At 40.9% G+C, this 18,110-nt stretch overlaps 1 protein-coding gene across 2 annotated transcripts in view; it reads right to left on the reverse strand.

Moving 5' to 3' along the window:
• Positions 1-12,765: 12,765 nt before the first annotated feature.
• pxk (PX domain containing serine/threonine kinase) overlaps positions 12,766-18,110 on the reverse strand; it is a 63,811-nt gene continuing 58,466 nt past the window's right edge. Inside the window, exon 18 of one of the 2 annotated variants that reach the window (XM_063068010.1) lies at positions 12,766-13,460. In XM_063068010.1, coding sequence (XP_062924080.1) covers positions 13,270-13,460 — 191 coding nt within the window. In that variant the 3' untranslated portion in view covers positions 12,766-13,269. The remainder of the gene's footprint in view (positions 13,461-18,110) is intronic. The other variant, XR_010020446.1, reaches the window with a different exon arrangement.

The following is an 18,110-nucleotide window of genomic DNA, read 5'->3' on the forward strand; positions in this document are numbered from 1 at the left end:
TACAAGGCCGTATGCCTGGGAAACGCGGTAGAGGAAGGCAAAGAAGAAAATATATGGACACTGTGAAAGAACTAACAGATCTAAGTGTGTGAGATATCATTGACGCTGCGAGGATTCGTTCGATGTGGAGAGCCATGATCGCCCAAGCGTGTAACGCACAAGGCACATGAAGAAGATGAATATGTATTTTAAAAACACTCCTGGTTTTAAAAATTGACCTCTTCCAAAATAGCCATGTTGTTTGAATTGCACATTCATCAATTATAATTATATCATTTTGTAACTTTTTTTGCAATGTATTTAACTACATTAAAATTAAAAGATCTAAACAAATACTGTTTCTTTAACAAGAATAAGTAGATATCCCTCAAAAAACCTGTTTAGCAACTACAAGTATGAACGTTACCGTGAAGACTTTTTTGATCACAGTTCCTTGTGTTTGGAGGAACTAGATTTAAAAATTCAGTCTGGAATTTTGACTTTTGCCTAGAAGCAGGATGAACTGTCTCTATTATACTTATGTAAATTAAATTTGCTGTAATTTTTTTTAAGTAGTTGGATTATTTCTTTATCTAGTTACTAATTTAGTATAAGATGAAACCTTAAATTACTTTGAATTTGAGCTTGTTCAGGGTTAACAGAGAGGAATTACTTGATAGTGTGATTTCTGTAGATTGTGTTGTGTTACTAAATTTGATAGTTAAAGCAGCACTAGATCACTTTCACTAAATGGAAATCAATATTGCCATGGGTATATCAAAAGAACCTAAGTCAAGAGTAGGACACTTAACTCCTTCCATTCGTCATAAAGTCATGACAAAGTTTAGCATGGGCTATTTTCAATACTAACCCCACATCCATTAATTCTCTCAGTAGCTAAACATTAATCTTTGTTACATATGCTACAATTGGGCCTCAATAACTCTTTTGAAGAGAATTCCAAAGACTCACCATTCTTCTGTGTGAAGAAATTTCAATCCTGTACAATAGACCTATTTTGATTGTGTCTTCTGTTTCTACATGATCCAGCCAAGATGAGCATCATCTCTGCACTGAGCTTGTCAAGTTCTGTAAGAATTTTGTATGTTTCAATGAGATTACCGTCATTCCATTAAACCCCAGAGTCACAAGTCTGTTTGTAACTCCTGTTTCCCCTGCCAATCCCAGGAACCAATTAACTGTTTTTTTCTTTTGGTGCCCTCCTTCCTTTGCCAAAAGGTTGAGAAATCTGAACCGGTGCATGATATTCCTTATGTGGTCCATACTGGAACCTATATAATTATAATGTCATCTTTGCCCTTGTAACCACATTTTTTTTTTAAAAAGTGTGCAATTTGCCTTCCTAATTGCTTGCTGCCCCTGCATATAACTTCCAATGATTTGTGTACAAGAACACCCTGGATCCTTTAAACATGTACATTTCACTCGCCCATCATTTTTTTAAGAAAAAATCGTAATTAAATTGGATGATATCATTTGTTTCTACATAATCTAGTTGGTGTGTCTTCACCTATTCTGTTATGTAGAAACAAATGAAACCCAATTTAATAAAGATTTTTTCTAAAAAAAATGGGTGAGTGAAATGTACATGTTTAAAGGAGCCAGGGTATACCCAGCAAACCTTGATATATTGCTTGATCCCAAGCTCAAAACATTGATATAGCTGATGCGATACCCCACCAATTAGTATCACTAAGTCTCAGAAAATCACCTTTATTCTGTTAACCAATCCTTAGTCAACACCACAATATTTCCCTGTAAGTTCCACACTGTAAAGTGACTCCTTCAAACCTGCTACGATTAGATTTGTAATTTGTCAGAATCATTCTAAAACCTCAGCAATTTTGAAAGATAATACTGCATCAAAAGTTCAAAGTAAATTATCAAAGTGTGTATTATATATAATAAAGAAAAATAATAAATAAATAAGCAATAAATATTGAGAACTTGGGATGAAGAATCCTTGAAGGTGGGAACAGGTCAGTGATGGAATAAATGAAGTTATCTCCTCAGATTCAAAAGCCTGATTGCTGAGGGGTATAAAATGCTCCTGAGCCTGGTGGTGTGGGTCTGTCACCTTGCTGATAGTATGTCCTGGTTGGAGTGGGTGAGTGGGTGCTTGGTGATGGATGCTGCTTTCCTGCAACAGCGCTCCACGTAGATGTGCTCTATGGTTGGGGGGGGGCGTGGGGGAGCACGTGGAGACAGGACTTTACCCATGATGGACTGGGCCACCTATCTATATACTACTAAAACTCTCATGCTCTGTTTGTTTGTGACCTCCAATTAGTGCAAACGGTGCATTACAGCAGCACAATTTTTGGCTAAATTGACTTACAATGCACTAACTTACAGAATGCAGGCAAAGTTCAGGGTTATATGTTCGTATAAAATTGCTCACTCGCCAAAATCAACAGCCCCACTTTCACCTGAGAGCTGATGTCAGCCATGATGGAAACTGCAACACGACACCACAACACATGCGCACGGCCAGCCTCAGAAGCGACACATGATGCTCACAGCTGCGACACCAACTGGAGCAAAAGGGCAGGGCAGCTCTGTTTCGAGCGGTCACTTTCTGCTAATCACCATCAGCATGTGCAGGATTGGGACCTGCACATTAAGCGATAATTAAATCTTATTGTAATGACGTACTTCGAGACACCCATCAAACCCTTTGCTGTAGTCAAAGGACAGCGGTAACTATATCACATCCATTTAGGAGAGCGCCAACCACATCATCAAGAATAATCAGCATCCTGGTGGCTTTGGTGTTAGTGCTTCATATCTTCTATCCAGCATTAGGGTAAAAAAAGATATGGTCAGTCTAATTATGCCGCGTGGAAAGAGAAGGGGGACATTATGGTCAAGAGGTGATGCCAAACGTCGTCGGGAAGCGGCAAGGAGAGGGAGAGAACAAGAATCAGATGGGGACAGGGCTGTACGACTCCAGGATCAAACAGTCAGCACAAAAAAGATGAGAGAAGAAGAGACAGAGGAGGAGAGGCATGTACGTCTCCAGGATCAGAGACAAAGAACAATCAGCAGAAGAGATGAAGAGACCGGCGGGGGGGGGGGGCGGATGAAAGGGCTACACGTCTCCAGAATGACAATAACAGACACAGAAGGAGAGGAAGAGACAAAGGAGCAGAGAAATGCACGTCTCTAAGATCAGAGACACAGAATAAACAGCAGAAGAGATGAAGAGACGGTGGATGAAAGAACTGTATGTCTCCAGAATGATAACAAAAGGCACAAGGGTGGCAGATCAACCAGAAATGATGCCATCAAAAGTGTCCTTCATTAAATGAGGAGGAGCTATATTTGCCTTGCTACGTGCTGTTCTTCTTTAATAAACAGGTTTTCTTCTTCAATTTCCAAAGCAAAGTAATACGAATAGTATTCAGGAAAATTTAATGTTCATTCTGGTCACATCAGACTGCACTACCCTTCTCTCAAAGGGTGCCCCAACGGATCACCCCATTGTCTAGAATCCAATAAATTTTTGAAGGTTTTTCTGTTCAAGAGCATTGGTGTTTCCATATTAGGCAGTGGTAAAACCAGTCAATATACTCTCCACCACACATTTCTAGAAGCTGTTCAAGGTTTTAGATGACGTGCTGAATCTTCGCTAATTTCCAAGAAAGTAGAGGTGCTGCCATGCCTTCTTTGTAATGGCAGTTCATACTGTACCCAGGGCAGATCCTCTGAAATGATAACACCAAGGAATTTGTGAAGTTCTTGATTCTAGTCTCTACTAATCCCCTAATGAGGACTGGCTCATGGACCTCTGGTTTAGAAACATAGAAAACCTACAGCACAATACAGACCCTTTGGCCCACAAAGCTGTGCCGAACAAGTCCTTACCTTAGAAATTACCTAGGGTTACCCATAGCCCTCTGTTTTTCTGAGCTCCATGTACCTGTCCAGGAGTCTCTTAAAAGACCCTATTGTATCCACCTCCACTGTCGCTGGCAGCCCATTCTACGCACTCACCACTCTCTGCATAAAAAGCTTACCCCTGACATCTCCTCTGTACCTACTTCCAATCATGTTAAAACTGCCCTCTCGTGCTAGCCATTTCGGCCCTGGGAAAAAGCCTCTGACTATCCACATGATCAATGCCTCTCATCATCTTATACACCTCTATCAGGTCACCTCTCATCCTCCGTCACTCCAAGGAAAAAAGGCTGAGTTCACGCAACCTTTTATCATAAGGCACGTTCCCCAATCCAGGTAACATCCTTGTAAATCTCCTCTGCACCCTTTCAATGGTTTCCACATCCTTCCTATAGTGAGGCGACCAGAACTGAGCACAGTACTCAAAGTGGGGTCTGACCAGGGTCCTATATAGCTGCAACATTACCTCTCAGCCCTTAAACTCAGTCCCACAATTGATGAAGGTCAATGCACCGTATGATTTCGTAACCAGAGTCAACCTGCGCAACAGCTTTGAGAGTCCTATGGACACCAAGATCCCCCTTGCTCCTCCACACTGCCAAGAGCCTTACCATGAATATTATATTCTGTCATCATATTTGGCCTATCAAAATGAACTACCTCACACTTATCTGAATTGAACTCGATCTGCCACTTCTCAGCCCAGTTTTGCATTCTATCAATGTCCTGCTGTAACCTCTGACAGCCCTCCACACTATCCACAACACCTCCCACCTTTGTGTCATTACTAACCCATCCCTCCACTTCCTCATCCAGGTCATTTATAAAAATCATGAAGAGTAGGGGTCCCAGAACAGATCCCTGAGGCACACCACTGGTGATCGACTTCCATGCAGAATATGACCCATCTACAACACTCTTTGCCTTCTGTGGGCAAGCCAGTTCTGGATCCACAAAGCAATGTCCCCTTGGATTCCATGCCTCCTTACTTTCTCAATAAGCCTTACATGGGGTACCTTGTCAAGTGCCTTGCTGAAATCCATATACACTACATCTACTGCTCTACCTTCATCAATGTGTTTAGTCACATCCTCAAAAAATTCAATCAGGCTCATAAGGCAAGACCTGCCTTTGACAAAGCCATGCTGACTATTGCTAATCATATTATGCCTCTCCAAATGTTCATAAATCCTGCCTGTCAGGATCTTCTCCATCAACTTACCAACCACTGAAGTAAGACTCACTGGTCTATAATTTCCTGGGCTATACTCCCTTTCTTGAATAAGGGAACAACAAATGCAACCCTCCAATCCTTCAGAACCTCTTCCATCCCCATTGATGATGCAAAGAACATTGCCAGAGGCTCAGCAATCTCCTCCCTCTCCTCCCATAGTAGCCTGGGGTACATCTTGTCCGGTCCCGGTGACTTATCCAACTTAATGCTGTCCAAAAGCTCCAGCACATCCTCTTTCTTAACATCTACATGCTCAAGCTTTTCAGTCCACTGTAAGTCATCCCTACAATCACCAAGATCCTTTTCCATAGTGAATATTGAAGCAAAGTACTCATTAAGTACCTCTGCTATCTCGTCCGGTTCCGTACACACTTCCACTGTCACACTTAATTGGTTCTATTCTCTCAGGTCTTATGCTCTTGTTCTTCACATACTTGTGGAATGCCTTGGGGTTTTCCTTAATTCTATCCGCCAAGGCCTTCTCAAGGCCCCTTCTGGCTCTCCTAATTTCTTTCTTAGCTCCTTCCTGCTAGCCTTATAACTAATAGATCTCTATCATTACCTAGTTTTTTTGAACCTTTCGTAAGCTCTTCTTTACTTCTTGACTAGATTTACAACAGCCTTTGTACACCACAGTTCCTGCACCCTACCATCCTTTCCGTCTCATTGGAATGTACCTATGCAGGACGCCACTCAAATATCCCCTGAACATTTGCCACATTTCTTCCGTACATTTCCCTGAGAACATCTGTTCCCAATTTATGCTTCCAAGTTCCTGCCTGATAGCTTCATATTTCCTCTCACTCTAATTAAACACTTCCCTAACTTGTCTGTCCTATCCCTGTCCAATGCTATGGTAAAGGAGATAGAATTTTAATCACTATCTCCAGAATGCTCTCCCACTGAGAGACCTGACACCTGACCAGGTTCATTTCCCAATACCAGATCAAGTACAGCCTCTCCTCTTGTAGGCTTATCTACATATTGTGTCAAGAAACTTTCCTAACAAACTCCACCCCATCTAAACCCCTCACTCTAGGGAGATGCCAATCGATATTTGGGAAATTAAAATCACCCACAACAACCCTGCTTATTATTACACCTTTCCAGAAACTGTCTCCCTATCTGCTCCTTGATGTCCCTGTTACCATTGGGTGGTCTATAAAAAACACCCAGTAGAGTTATTGACCCCTTCCTGTTCCTAACTTCCACCCACAGAGACTCCGTAGACAATCCCTCCATATCTTCCTCCTTTTCTGCAGCCGTGACACCATCTCTGATCAATAGTGCCACGCCCCCACCTCCTTTGCCTCCCTTCTTGTCCTTTCTGAAACATCTAAAGCCTGGCACTCGAAGTAACCATTTCTGCCCCTGAGCCATCCAAGTCTCTGGTTTATTCCTCCCGAAGCCAATAATCAGCTCCTTGGTCTTGCTGATATTGAATGAGAAATTGTTTTTGAGGCACCACTGAGCTAGATTTTCAATCTTCATCCTATATGCTGATTCCTCACCACCTTTAATTCAGCCAACAACAGTAGTGTTGTCAGCAAACTTAATGGCGTTGGAGCTGTGCTTAGCCTCACAGTCATAAATATAAAGCAAGTAGAGCAGGGGGCTAAGCACACAGTCTTGTGATATTCTAGTGCGAATGGAGATTGTGGGGAAGAATTTGCCAATCCAAACTGCCTGGTGTCTGCAAGTGAGGAAATTGAGGAGCCAATTCCACAAGGAGGTTTTGAGGCCAAAGTCTTGAAGAATTTGAGGGGATGATGGTATTGAATGCCAAGATGTAGTCAATGAAGAGCATCCTGATGTATGCATCTTCACTGGCCAGATGTTCCTGGCTTGAGTGAAGAGCCAATGAAGTGGCTTCTGCTGTTGCCCTGTTGTAACAGTAGGCAAATTGGAGTGGATTAAAGTCATGTCTCAGGCAGTAGTTTGTAACGTTTCATCACTAACCTTGCAAAACACTTCATCACAGAGAATGTTGAAAGTGCAACTGGACGATCATCGTTGAGGCACTTGCCCCCCCAGCCAGCTTCCTCAAAATTTTGGGAGGGTGGTCTTTGGACCCTGATGCTTTCAGTTTACTAATGCCAATTTTTTTTTGAGGCCTTTTATCGTGGATCTGTTCTGCATTAATTCAAAGTTTTTCTTGCATCTTTCATGGAGATGGACGCATTTAATTTCAGTCTCATCCTTTTTTCTCCCCCAATAAAATTTACTGTTTTCATCAGCCAGAAACTCTTTTTGCTCCAGTTTTCATTTTTCATGGACAAAAATACCTAGATGATGGTTTCAATACTAAGAATAGGATTAAATCCAGGATCTTGTGCCAGTTAAAACAACGACTGAGCTAAGGTCAAGGTCAAATGGGAATGAGCTCCCTAAATCAGAGGCTTATGGAGAAGAGAAGTTATAAGCCGTGTCTCCCCTCTCTCATTATGGGCAATGTGAGATCGCTGGGTAATAAAATAGACGAACGGACGGCGCTTGTCAGAAGTCAGAGAACATTTCGGGAGAGCAGTGTCATGTGCTTCACTGAGACATGGCTGCACGAGGACATACCCGATCAAAACGTTTCCACAGAGGACTTACAGACCGTGCGAGCTGACCGTAATTGCACTGAGTGCGGTAAGCGTAAAGGAGGGGGGCTTGCTGTTCTGGTAAATAACAGATGGTGCAATCCTGGGCATATTACGATCAAGGAACGTGTTTGTAGCCCGGATAATGAACTTTTTGCTGTTGGACTCCGGCCATATTATTTGCCAAGAGAAATCTCACACGCAATTGAGGTTGTTGTGTACATACCTCCCTCTGCCAACCCGACGTTGGTGTGTAACATCATTTACACCGTCATAGCCAGATTACAAACCCAGCACCCGAGTGCCCTCATTACCATCTCGGGTGACTTCAACCATGTTACCATGGCTAGAACACTGCCCAACTTCACACAGTATGTGAGCTGTACAACCAGAGGGGAGAGGACTCTGGAATTGATGTATGCTAACGTTAAGGATGCATACAGCTCCTCTCCCCTCCCCCCATTGGGAAGGTCAGTTCACAACCTGGTGCATCTAAAACCCTGCTACGTGCCTCTGATGAAGAGTAAACCTGCAACCTTGAGGACAGTGAGGAAATGGTCGGAGGAGGCTTATGAGGCGCTCCACGGTTGTTTTGAGGTGACAAACTGGCAGGCTCTCTGTGAGCCACATGGAGAGGATATTGGTGGGCTCACAGAGTGCATCACTGATTACATCAACTTCTGTGTGGACTGCAAAGTTCCAACAAGAACTGTCCTTTGTTATTCAAATTACAAGCCATGGGTGACAAAGGACATTAAGGACATCCTGAATGCTAAAAAGAGGGTGTTTAGAGATGGAAATAGGGAGGAGCTGAGGGCAATACAGAGGGACCTGAAAGCCAGGATCAGGGAGGCTAAAGACAGGTACAGGAGGAAGCTTGAGTGGAAACTCCAGCAGAACAACATGAGGGAGGTCTGGAGTGGGATGAGGACCATCACTGGGTTCCAGCAAACTAGCAACAGAGGAGCTGAAGGCACTGTGGACAGGGCCAACAAACTTAACCTGTTCTTTAACAGATCTGACATTGTGGCCCCTGCCCATCCCCCACGAGTCATCTGTTGTCGGCCCCCAACCAACACACATTCCACTCTCCCCTCCTCACAGTCCCCCACCCTGCTGTCATGACTATACCCCTTCCCCACACGAAACCACCATGGTGGGCTTCACAGCTGAACAGGTGAGAAGACAGCTGAAACGTCTCAACCCAAGCAAGGCTGCAGGACCGGATGGTGTCAGTACCAGGGTGCTCAAAGCCTGTGCCCCTCAGCTATGTGGAGTACTTTGCCATGTCTTCGGCCTGAGCCTGAGGCTCCGGAGGGTTCCTGTGTTGTGGAAGACATCCTGCCTCGTCCCTATGCCGAAGACGCCACGCCCCAGCGGCCTCAATGACTATAGACCGGTGGCATTGACCTCCCACATCATGAAGACCCTGGAGAGACTTGTTCTGGAGCTGCTCCAGCCTATGGTTAGGCCACACTTAGATCCCCTCCAGTTCACCTACCAGCCCTGACTAGGAGTTGAGGATGCCATCATCTACCTGCTGAGCCGTGTCTATGCCCACCTGGACAAGCCAGCGAGCACTGTGAGGGTCATGTTTTTTGACTTCTCCAGTGCGTTCAACACCATCCGCCCTGTTCTGCTGGGGGAGAAGCTGACAGCGATGCAGGTGGATGCTTTCCTGGTGTCATGGATTCTTGATTACCTAACTGGCAGACCACAGTACGTGTGCTTGCAACACTGTGTGTCTGACAGAGTGATCAGCAGCACTGGGGCTCCACAGGGGACTGTCTTGTCTCCCTTTCTCTTCACCATTTACACCTCGGACTTCAACTACTGCACAGTCTTGTCATCTTCAAAAGTTTTCTGATGACTCTGCCATAGTTGGATGCATCAGCAAGGGAGATGAGGCTGAGTACAGGGCTATGGTAGGAAACTTTGTCACATGGTGTGAGCAGGATTATCTGCAGCTTAATGTGAAAAAGACTAAGGAGCTGGTGGTAGACCTGAGAAGGGCTAAGGCACTGGTGACCCCTGTTTCCATCCAGGGGGTCAGTGTGGACATGGTGGAGGATTACAAATACCTGGGGATACGAATTGACAATAAACTGGACTGGTCAAAGAACACTGTGGCTGTCTACAAGAAGGGTCAGAGCCGTCTCTATTTCCTGAGGAGACTGAGGTCCTTTAACATCTGTCGGACGATGCTGAGTATGTTCTATGAGTCTGTGGTGGCCAGTGTGATCATGTTTGCCGTTGTGTGCTGGGGTAGCAGACGTCAACAGAATCAACAAGCTCATTCGTAAGGCCAGTGATGTTGTGGGGATGGAACTGGACTCTCTCACGGTGGTGTCTGAAAAGAGGATGCTGTCGAAGTTGCATGCCATCTTGGACAATGTCTCCCATCCACTACATAATGGACTGGTTGGGCACAGGAGTACATTTAGCCAGAGACTCATTCCATCGAGATGCAACACAGAGCGTCATAGGAAGTCATTCCTGCCTCTAGCCATCAAACTTTACAACTCCTCCCTTGGAGGGTCAGACGCCCCAAGCCAATAGGCTGGTCCTGGACTTATTTTCTGGCGTGATTTACATATTACTACTTAATTATTTATGGTTCTATCACTATTTAACTATTTAAGGTGCAACTGTAATGAAAACCAATTTCCCTCAGGATCAATAAAGTATGACTATGACTAAATACATCAGTGGTCATTAACTATTTTAAATTCAAAGTTACTCCATAATGTGAAATGTTACGTGTTTCAAGAATGATGTTACATTGAAACTGGATTTGTTATCACGATCAGTAGGAATAAATCAGATAAAGATTCTCTAGTACCTCATGTCCCTGAATAACACCAGGTAAATTTGGGGTATTTGTCAGCATTTTTTTGACTCTGCATCTTAGATTGGGATGCAGAACAGAAATAACCAGAACTTACTGTGGCTATTAGAATAATGCAATTAAACTAATGGATAAGTTGCCTACTTTAAATAATTATCACCCATAGACCAGCAAAATATGACTGAACATAGTTTTGTTTCTTGATGGTTGTAATTAATGTGGAAAACTAAATCTTAGTGACAAACTACCTTTGGGTAATAGATTTATTTTTAAAATAATGGATCCATATACAGTGGCATGCAGAAGTTTGGGCACCCCGGTCAAATTTTCTGTTACTGTGAATAGTTAAGTGAGTAGAAGATGAACTGATCTTCAAAAGTCATAAAGTTAAAGATGAAACATTTGTTTCAACATTTTAAGCAAGATTAGTGTATTATTTTTGTTTTCTACAATTTTAGAGTGAAAAAAAGGAGCACCATGCAAAAGTTTGGGCACCCCAAGAGATTTGAGCTCTCTGATAACTTTTACCAAGGTCTCAGATCTTAATTAGCTTGTTAGGGCTATGGTTGTTCACAGTCATCGTTAAGAAAGGCCAGGTGATGCAAATTTCAAAGCTTTATCAATACCCTGACTCCTCAAACCTTGTCCCAACAATCAGCAGCCATGGACTCCTCTAAGCAGCTGCCTAGCACTCTGAAAATTAAAATAACTAATGCCCACAAAGCAGGAGAAGGCTATAAGAAGATAGCAAAGCATTTTCAGGTAGCCGTTTCCTCAGTTTGTAATGTAATTAAAAAATGGCAATTAACAGGAACAGTGGAGGTCAAGTTGAGGTCTGGAAGACCAAGAAAACTTACCAAGAGAACTGCTCATAGGATTGCTAGAAAGGCAAATCAAAACCCCCGTTTGACTGCAAAAGACCTTTAGGAAGATTTAGCAGACTCTGGAGTGGTGGTTCACTGTTCTACTGTGCAGCGACACCTGCATAAATATGACCTTCATGGAAGAGTCACCAGAAGAAAACCTTTCCTGCGTCCTCACCACAAAATTCAGCGTCAGAAGTTTGCAAAGGAACATCTAAACAAGCCTGATGCATTTTGGAAACAAGTCCTGTGGACTGATGAAGCTAAAATAGAACTTTTTGGTCACAATGAGCAGAGGTATGTTTGGAGAAAAAAGGGTGCAGAATTTCATGAAAAGAACATCTTTCCAACTGTTAAGCATGGGGGTGGATCTACCATGCTTTGGGCTTGTGTTGCAGCCAGTGGCACGGGGAACATTTCACTGGTAGAGGGAAGAATGAATTCAATTAAATACCAGCAAATTCTGGAAGCAAACATCACACAGTCTGTAAAAAAGCTGAAGATGAAAAGAAAACGGCTTCTACAACAGGATAATGATCCCAAACATACCTCAAAATCCACAATGGACGACCTCAAGAGGCACAAGCTGAAGGTTTTGCCATGGCCCTCACAGTCCCCCGACCTAAACATCATCGAAAATCTGTGAATAGACCTCAAAAGAGCAGTGCATGCAAGACGGCTCAAGAATCTCACAGAACTAGAAGCCTTTTGCAAGGAAAAATGGGCAAAAATCCCCCAAACAAGAACTGAAAGACTCTTAGCCAGCTACAGAAAGCATTTACAAGCTGTGATACTTGCCAAAGGGGGTGTTACTAAGTACTGCCATGCAGGGTGCCCAAACTTTTGCTTCGGGCCCTTTTCCTTTTTTGTTATTTTGAAACTGCAAAAGATGGAAATAAAAAAGTAATCATGCTTAAGATATTGAAGATATTTAGTCCTGACGAAGGGTCTCGGCCTGAAACGTCGACTGCGCCTCTTCCTATAGATGCTGCTTGGCCTGCTGCGTTCACCAGCAACTTTGATGTATGTTGCTTGAATTTCCAGCATCTGCAGAATTCCTGTTGTTTTTGTTTAAGATATTGAAGAAATGTGTTGTCTTTAACTTTATGCCTTTTGGAAATCAGGTCATCTTTTGACCAGGGGTGCCCAAACTTTTGCATATCACTGTAGGAAGACTCAGTTTCTTCTGTCAGTGGGCCTCAGCTAAGAAATGAAAGCTGATGTATTTCCATTACATGACCTTGCTATTCAGCTTTACCTGAGCCTTAAACTGTTTGTTTACAAAGGTGCTCTAAATTACATTTTCAAAACAGACACCTGAGAATGGTGATTGCCAAGACAATTATTTTAATAAAATATTAAATGAATATCTAGTCATTGTTTACAAGAAATTTGTACATATACTATGAAAATTTTCTGCATAGAAATGGCTGTTTCTTTGTTTATACAGTAAAACAAATCTTTAAAGTGCACTTCAGAAAATCCAAGGTTAGAATACAGTCAAACTACAGCAATTTCTTAAGATACATTATTGCAAATTAGATTGCTGCCATTTTTGTATTATCTCAATGTTAAATTATTGCAGATCACTGGCTCCACAGTTAAGTCCACACTACAAGTGCTTAATGAGAGTAACCTTTAGAAACATAACTATGACCACAAGGGGTGAAGTATGCCCATAAGGAAAACACATTGGCTGCAATATACTGTAGATTCATTATAAGCAGATGCTTTTAAAAGGAATGATTGTCCTGTACATTAGCTCAAAACTCTTGTCCCAAATACACAGCTGGCATATTTTATCTTGCCAACTTCAGTTTAGTATTCAAATATGATGTATTATTTGATTATGGGGGTGCTGCGATCACATGTCGTTGTAGGCTTCAAGTGACCCTTTTTAAAGTTTTGAATTGAGTTGAGTAAGGCTCCTCTGCCTGTACCATTGGCAGCAGGAATGGGTTCAGATGGAAGTTCAATCTCACGCTTTTGAGACGGGGGAAGAGATGGTGCTGGAGGGACTGAAGAAACTCCTGCAGGTACGAAAAAAAGTTTAAGTAAATTCTCAAGTTGAAGATTTGATCACAAGTCAAGTTAAAACTTGCCAAGTCAAAATAAAAAGAACTGCAAAGGTGGCTAATATTCATGAGCCAGCATCTGTAAAGAAATTAAGTTAGCACTGTATTTGTTCACCATTAACAAAAGCACTGAAAAGTCAATTTTTCTTTTGCAGATGCTTTCTCGAGTACTATACTTCGCTGATTAGGAAAACTATATTTTGCTTATTATGAAAACTCCACAAACTTACCCCTTTTTCTTTAAGCACAGTAGTTAAAGTACAGGACAACCTGTCAGCTGATTTGGTAAAGTGTTTCTACACACAAATAATATTTAAACAGATTTTCCTTCTGCTCAATGAATAGTGTGCGCACAAGTAATTAAACTTCATTACCACCAATTTAAGGCTATTTGATGGGCATTCATCATTATATTAAGTACCATTTTCCTCTCATTGGTATGCCATTTTGGTTTGTGTTAACTTCATGTAATTTACAATAATGCAGACGAAAACAGAGCACCTAAGGGATATTAATAACAATTGTCTTCAAATTAAGAATTTTTTAAAAGCCAATTTTCCTTTTGATATATGGACCTCATTCAAAACTTAGTTGCTTAAATTAATTTCAGTAGGACGAGAACCTGAATAATTAAATTGTGTAGCAGGTTGCTCCTCTGATATTTACTTTGAAAACTGGTGCAAGTACCTGATAACACAAGAAAATGAAAAGTAATTTGTGAAACCAGGGTCATTTTGTTCTTTGTTGTCTTCTCAGAATTTGTTTTATATTACTTATAATTGGTCTACACAGAAGTTTCAAATGGACACAAATGTAGTTGAAGAAAGTCTGCAAGTATATGCGATTTTTGCCAGCTGTTAAAAGGAACTGCAGTATGATACGCACTTTAAAGCCCAAAATAATCCTGTTATTAACAAAACAGGCAAAATACTAATGTACATAAACATACAATCACTAAATGGCAACAGATTTAATCACAGCCTGAACAAGGTAAATAAGAAACTGCACCACCTTCACACAAAGATCCTTTTTAGATTTAATAAGACTAGATGGAATTTTCCTATTCCTTTATCTATCAAATGCAACAACTTCTAAGAGCTAAATCTGAGTGTGATTACTTGCTTCATTTTAGTCATTTCCATTATTTTAAAATTATAACTATTAGATTATTTTATACAGCTCTTTTTCACTCCACTCCCACAAATAAAGTTATTGGAATATCTCTTGTTAAATCAAAGAGGGCAATTTACAATATTAAGTTCTACTTACAATAGAATTAATCAAACCTTTAGAAATATTGAACAAGTTATCAAAATCAGAAATAATGTGCTGTATAGTTTGAATTTAAATAGAAACCCATACTTTCAGTAATTAATGAGATCTGAGGTTGCATTTGCTTTTAATCTAGAAATAGGTTATCAACTTAATCATAAGGAGTTGTTAGTACAAGGTTTGGAAAGTTGAACCTTTAAATATGAAAACAGTAAAGAGTATTTTGGAATGCAATCCAGAATAAGAGGAAAGAGATTAAAAACTTAGATGAATCTCTTGTGAAAAGTGACAAAGTGACATTCCACAAGCACTCCATTCTATTGCCATAAATCCTCATAATTGATCAGTTTAATCCAACAGCTGTGTAGAATATTAAGGCATACAAATTAGTAAAGTATCTAAGGCCTTAATATAAAATAAACAAATAAAAACATTTCTGAAAAAAGAACACCAAAATAGTGTTTTTTTATGATGGGAGCCATATTCATCCTATGAACACATTCAACCATGTAAGCAAAATCTTAGAAGTTTGAACCAAGTGTCTATCCAAATTAGTCACTGGGGAAAATGCAAAGGCTTCTACCCATCTAGAGCAACAAAAAACTTGGGAAGGCACTTAATTAAAATTTACCTGCAATCTACAAGCAAACATTGTGTGAAACTATTAGGTTTTGTTGGCAATGCATGTAAGTAATACAACAAATTTACACCTCCTATAACTAATTCTTTCCAGCTGACAATCAACCATCTAATATCACATTTCCTCCTCTGCAAGAAAATTGCTCCTATTGATCCATACACTAATCTATTTTATTCCACTATACAACTCTTCCAAATTTGCAGTGACCACAGATGCATTTCAAGTTCTTAAGTGCATTCATCACAGCCAATTCTTTAAACCTAACTTCCTCTTACACTTCCTTTTCTGACCAATATGACTTACTTCGTAGATGTATGCATTTCCTCCTTAAGTACAAATGAGGACTATATTAACATGTATGAGAACACATACCTATCATCTATCCAAATTACTGAGGAGCAATAAATCCCTATCACCATCTCAGTCTTCCTCTATCCTTGTGTCAACTCAAACATCCCCACAGTCTATTTTTTCACCCCTGCAAAACAACTGTTTTCTATTGTTCCAATTCCAGATATCCAGTTCTTCTAAAAGTCAACTTTTCATATAGGGCACACCTTTCAAGACCTTTACCTTTCTTCCTCCACTTCAGTGCCACAATGTCATTGAAATCTGTCCTATATATACCCTTCACAGCTGCAAAAATACTTACAAGTAACTTACAGACTTCTTTGAAACTCACGGTGCCTTTGGGCCTTCATTCACTGAACAACAACTGAAGTTACTAGATTTGCTTAACCACTTCCTTGCCTCAGTTTTCAAAAACTAAATATTTAACAGAGAGCTATGTATTAATAGGCCTACTTCAATGACCCAATTCACAATAGTTTAGACTCACACCACTCCAGAGTGACTGCATTATATCTTCAACCTCCTTGCTCACCACCAAATCCACTTCACTCCAGGATCATATAGAAATTAATCCCAAGCCTCTTTTCTCCACAGCTTCTACAACTGTTATTCTTACATACTTTTTTTTAAAACTCCATCTATATAATCTTATCCAAAACCAAAAATCCCTCAAATACTTCTAATGTTATAGCCTGCACCTTATCATTGGTGGCTACTCTGTCACCCATCTTGGCCTCATAATTTACAATTCCCTCATCTAATTCCTGCTAAGACTCCGCTTTCATACACCAAAGATCTGATTACCTCGCCAAGATTTCTTTTGCAAGATATTTATTTCTTTTAAATAACAGACAGCGCATGTAACCTCATGCATTGTGTTGAAGCCACTGTATAAATTGCTTGTTTTTGGCATTTGCTGTAGAAGTTCAAAGAACTGCTACACAGAAAGGTGAACTTGTCAGCAAAGACAATCTCAGCGTGAGTCACTGCATTCCCAAGAGTGGAATAACAGGAAAAATTAGACATTAAAAGAATCCAGTAAGCAGGATTCAGTGACAAATACATAAATCTGATTAAAATAGATTCTACCCCATCCAAAGTGATTGTGATGCAACAACAAACTGATTCACCTTGATGACTGTGACCTCTTTCAGCAACCTTTAAGTTTTTAGGGTGGTCTACATTACCCCAAAGTCAGGCTCAAAATGGTGTGTGCTCTACAGCAAAGACAGCATAGAAAGAAAGAAGCAATAAGTCATTACCATGAATTAAACCTGGACATTATAACATGCAAACAATGATATTCAGGCAACTGATGGGTTACCAAAGAGAACTAAGTTACATATGTATTACATAAAGGGGTCATACAGTTCTGTGCAAGTTTCTTGTGTTCCTTCCCAACCAACTTTTACCTCTTAAGAACATCAACATCTAGAAGTGCAACATCTAGAAGTGCAACCCCAGTCAGTCACACTAAACACCACTTACATAACTGTTGCCTTTTCTGTTCTGAACAGAATGTGCAGCCAATGCATAGCACATGATTAATTTGATGCATACTGTATGTTCTAAAGGAGAATCACTGGTGAGAAAGTTACCAGTTCATTCAATAATTTTTCCTCAGAACCATCCAAGAAATCAGGCAATGATAAAACATTTTCCTTCCACAGATACTGTATGACTGCTTAATGTTTCCCTTAGAAACCTACCTTTCCCAAATGACCATAAATTGCACTTTATAACTATGAACTAATCATAAAAATGTGTTGGCACGTGGCCAAGTGGTTAAGGCGTTCGTCTAGTGATTTGAAGGTCGCTAGTTCGAGCCTTGGCTGAGGCAGCACGTGCCCTTTGCTCTGCGATGACACCGGTGCCAAGCTGTATGGGTCCTAATGCCCTTCCCTTGGACAACATCGGTGGCGTGGAGAGGGGAGACTTGCAGTATGGGCAACTGCTGGTCTTCCATACAACCTTGCCCAGGCCTGTGCCCTGGAAACCTTCCAAGGCACAAATCCATGGTCTCATGAGACTAACAGATGATATAAATCATAAAAATAAATTTTACCCTGCTAGTGATTATCATTGATAACTTCAAAATACCTGACTTTAGTACTTTTGCATGGAGAAACAGGGCAAAATAAGTATGTTTCCATGGTATTTTCATCTGCCAGCCTAGCATCCAGTCTAGTAAAAGATACTGATTTTGCTCATTTAAATAGAACTGTCCTATTTAATGCCAGGGGATAAGTGCACACACTCCCATTTGTTCATCCTTGTAATCATTTATTTAAGTGGTAATTTACATAAGTGGAGGCTATTGCAGTAACTGAGGCAAGAAATGT

This window comes from Mobula hypostoma, chromosome 15 (genome assembly GCF_963921235.1).
Source record: "Mobula hypostoma chromosome 15, sMobHyp1.1, whole genome shotgun sequence".
NCBI lineage: Eukaryota > Metazoa > Chordata > Chondrichthyes > Myliobatiformes > Myliobatidae > Mobula > Mobula hypostoma.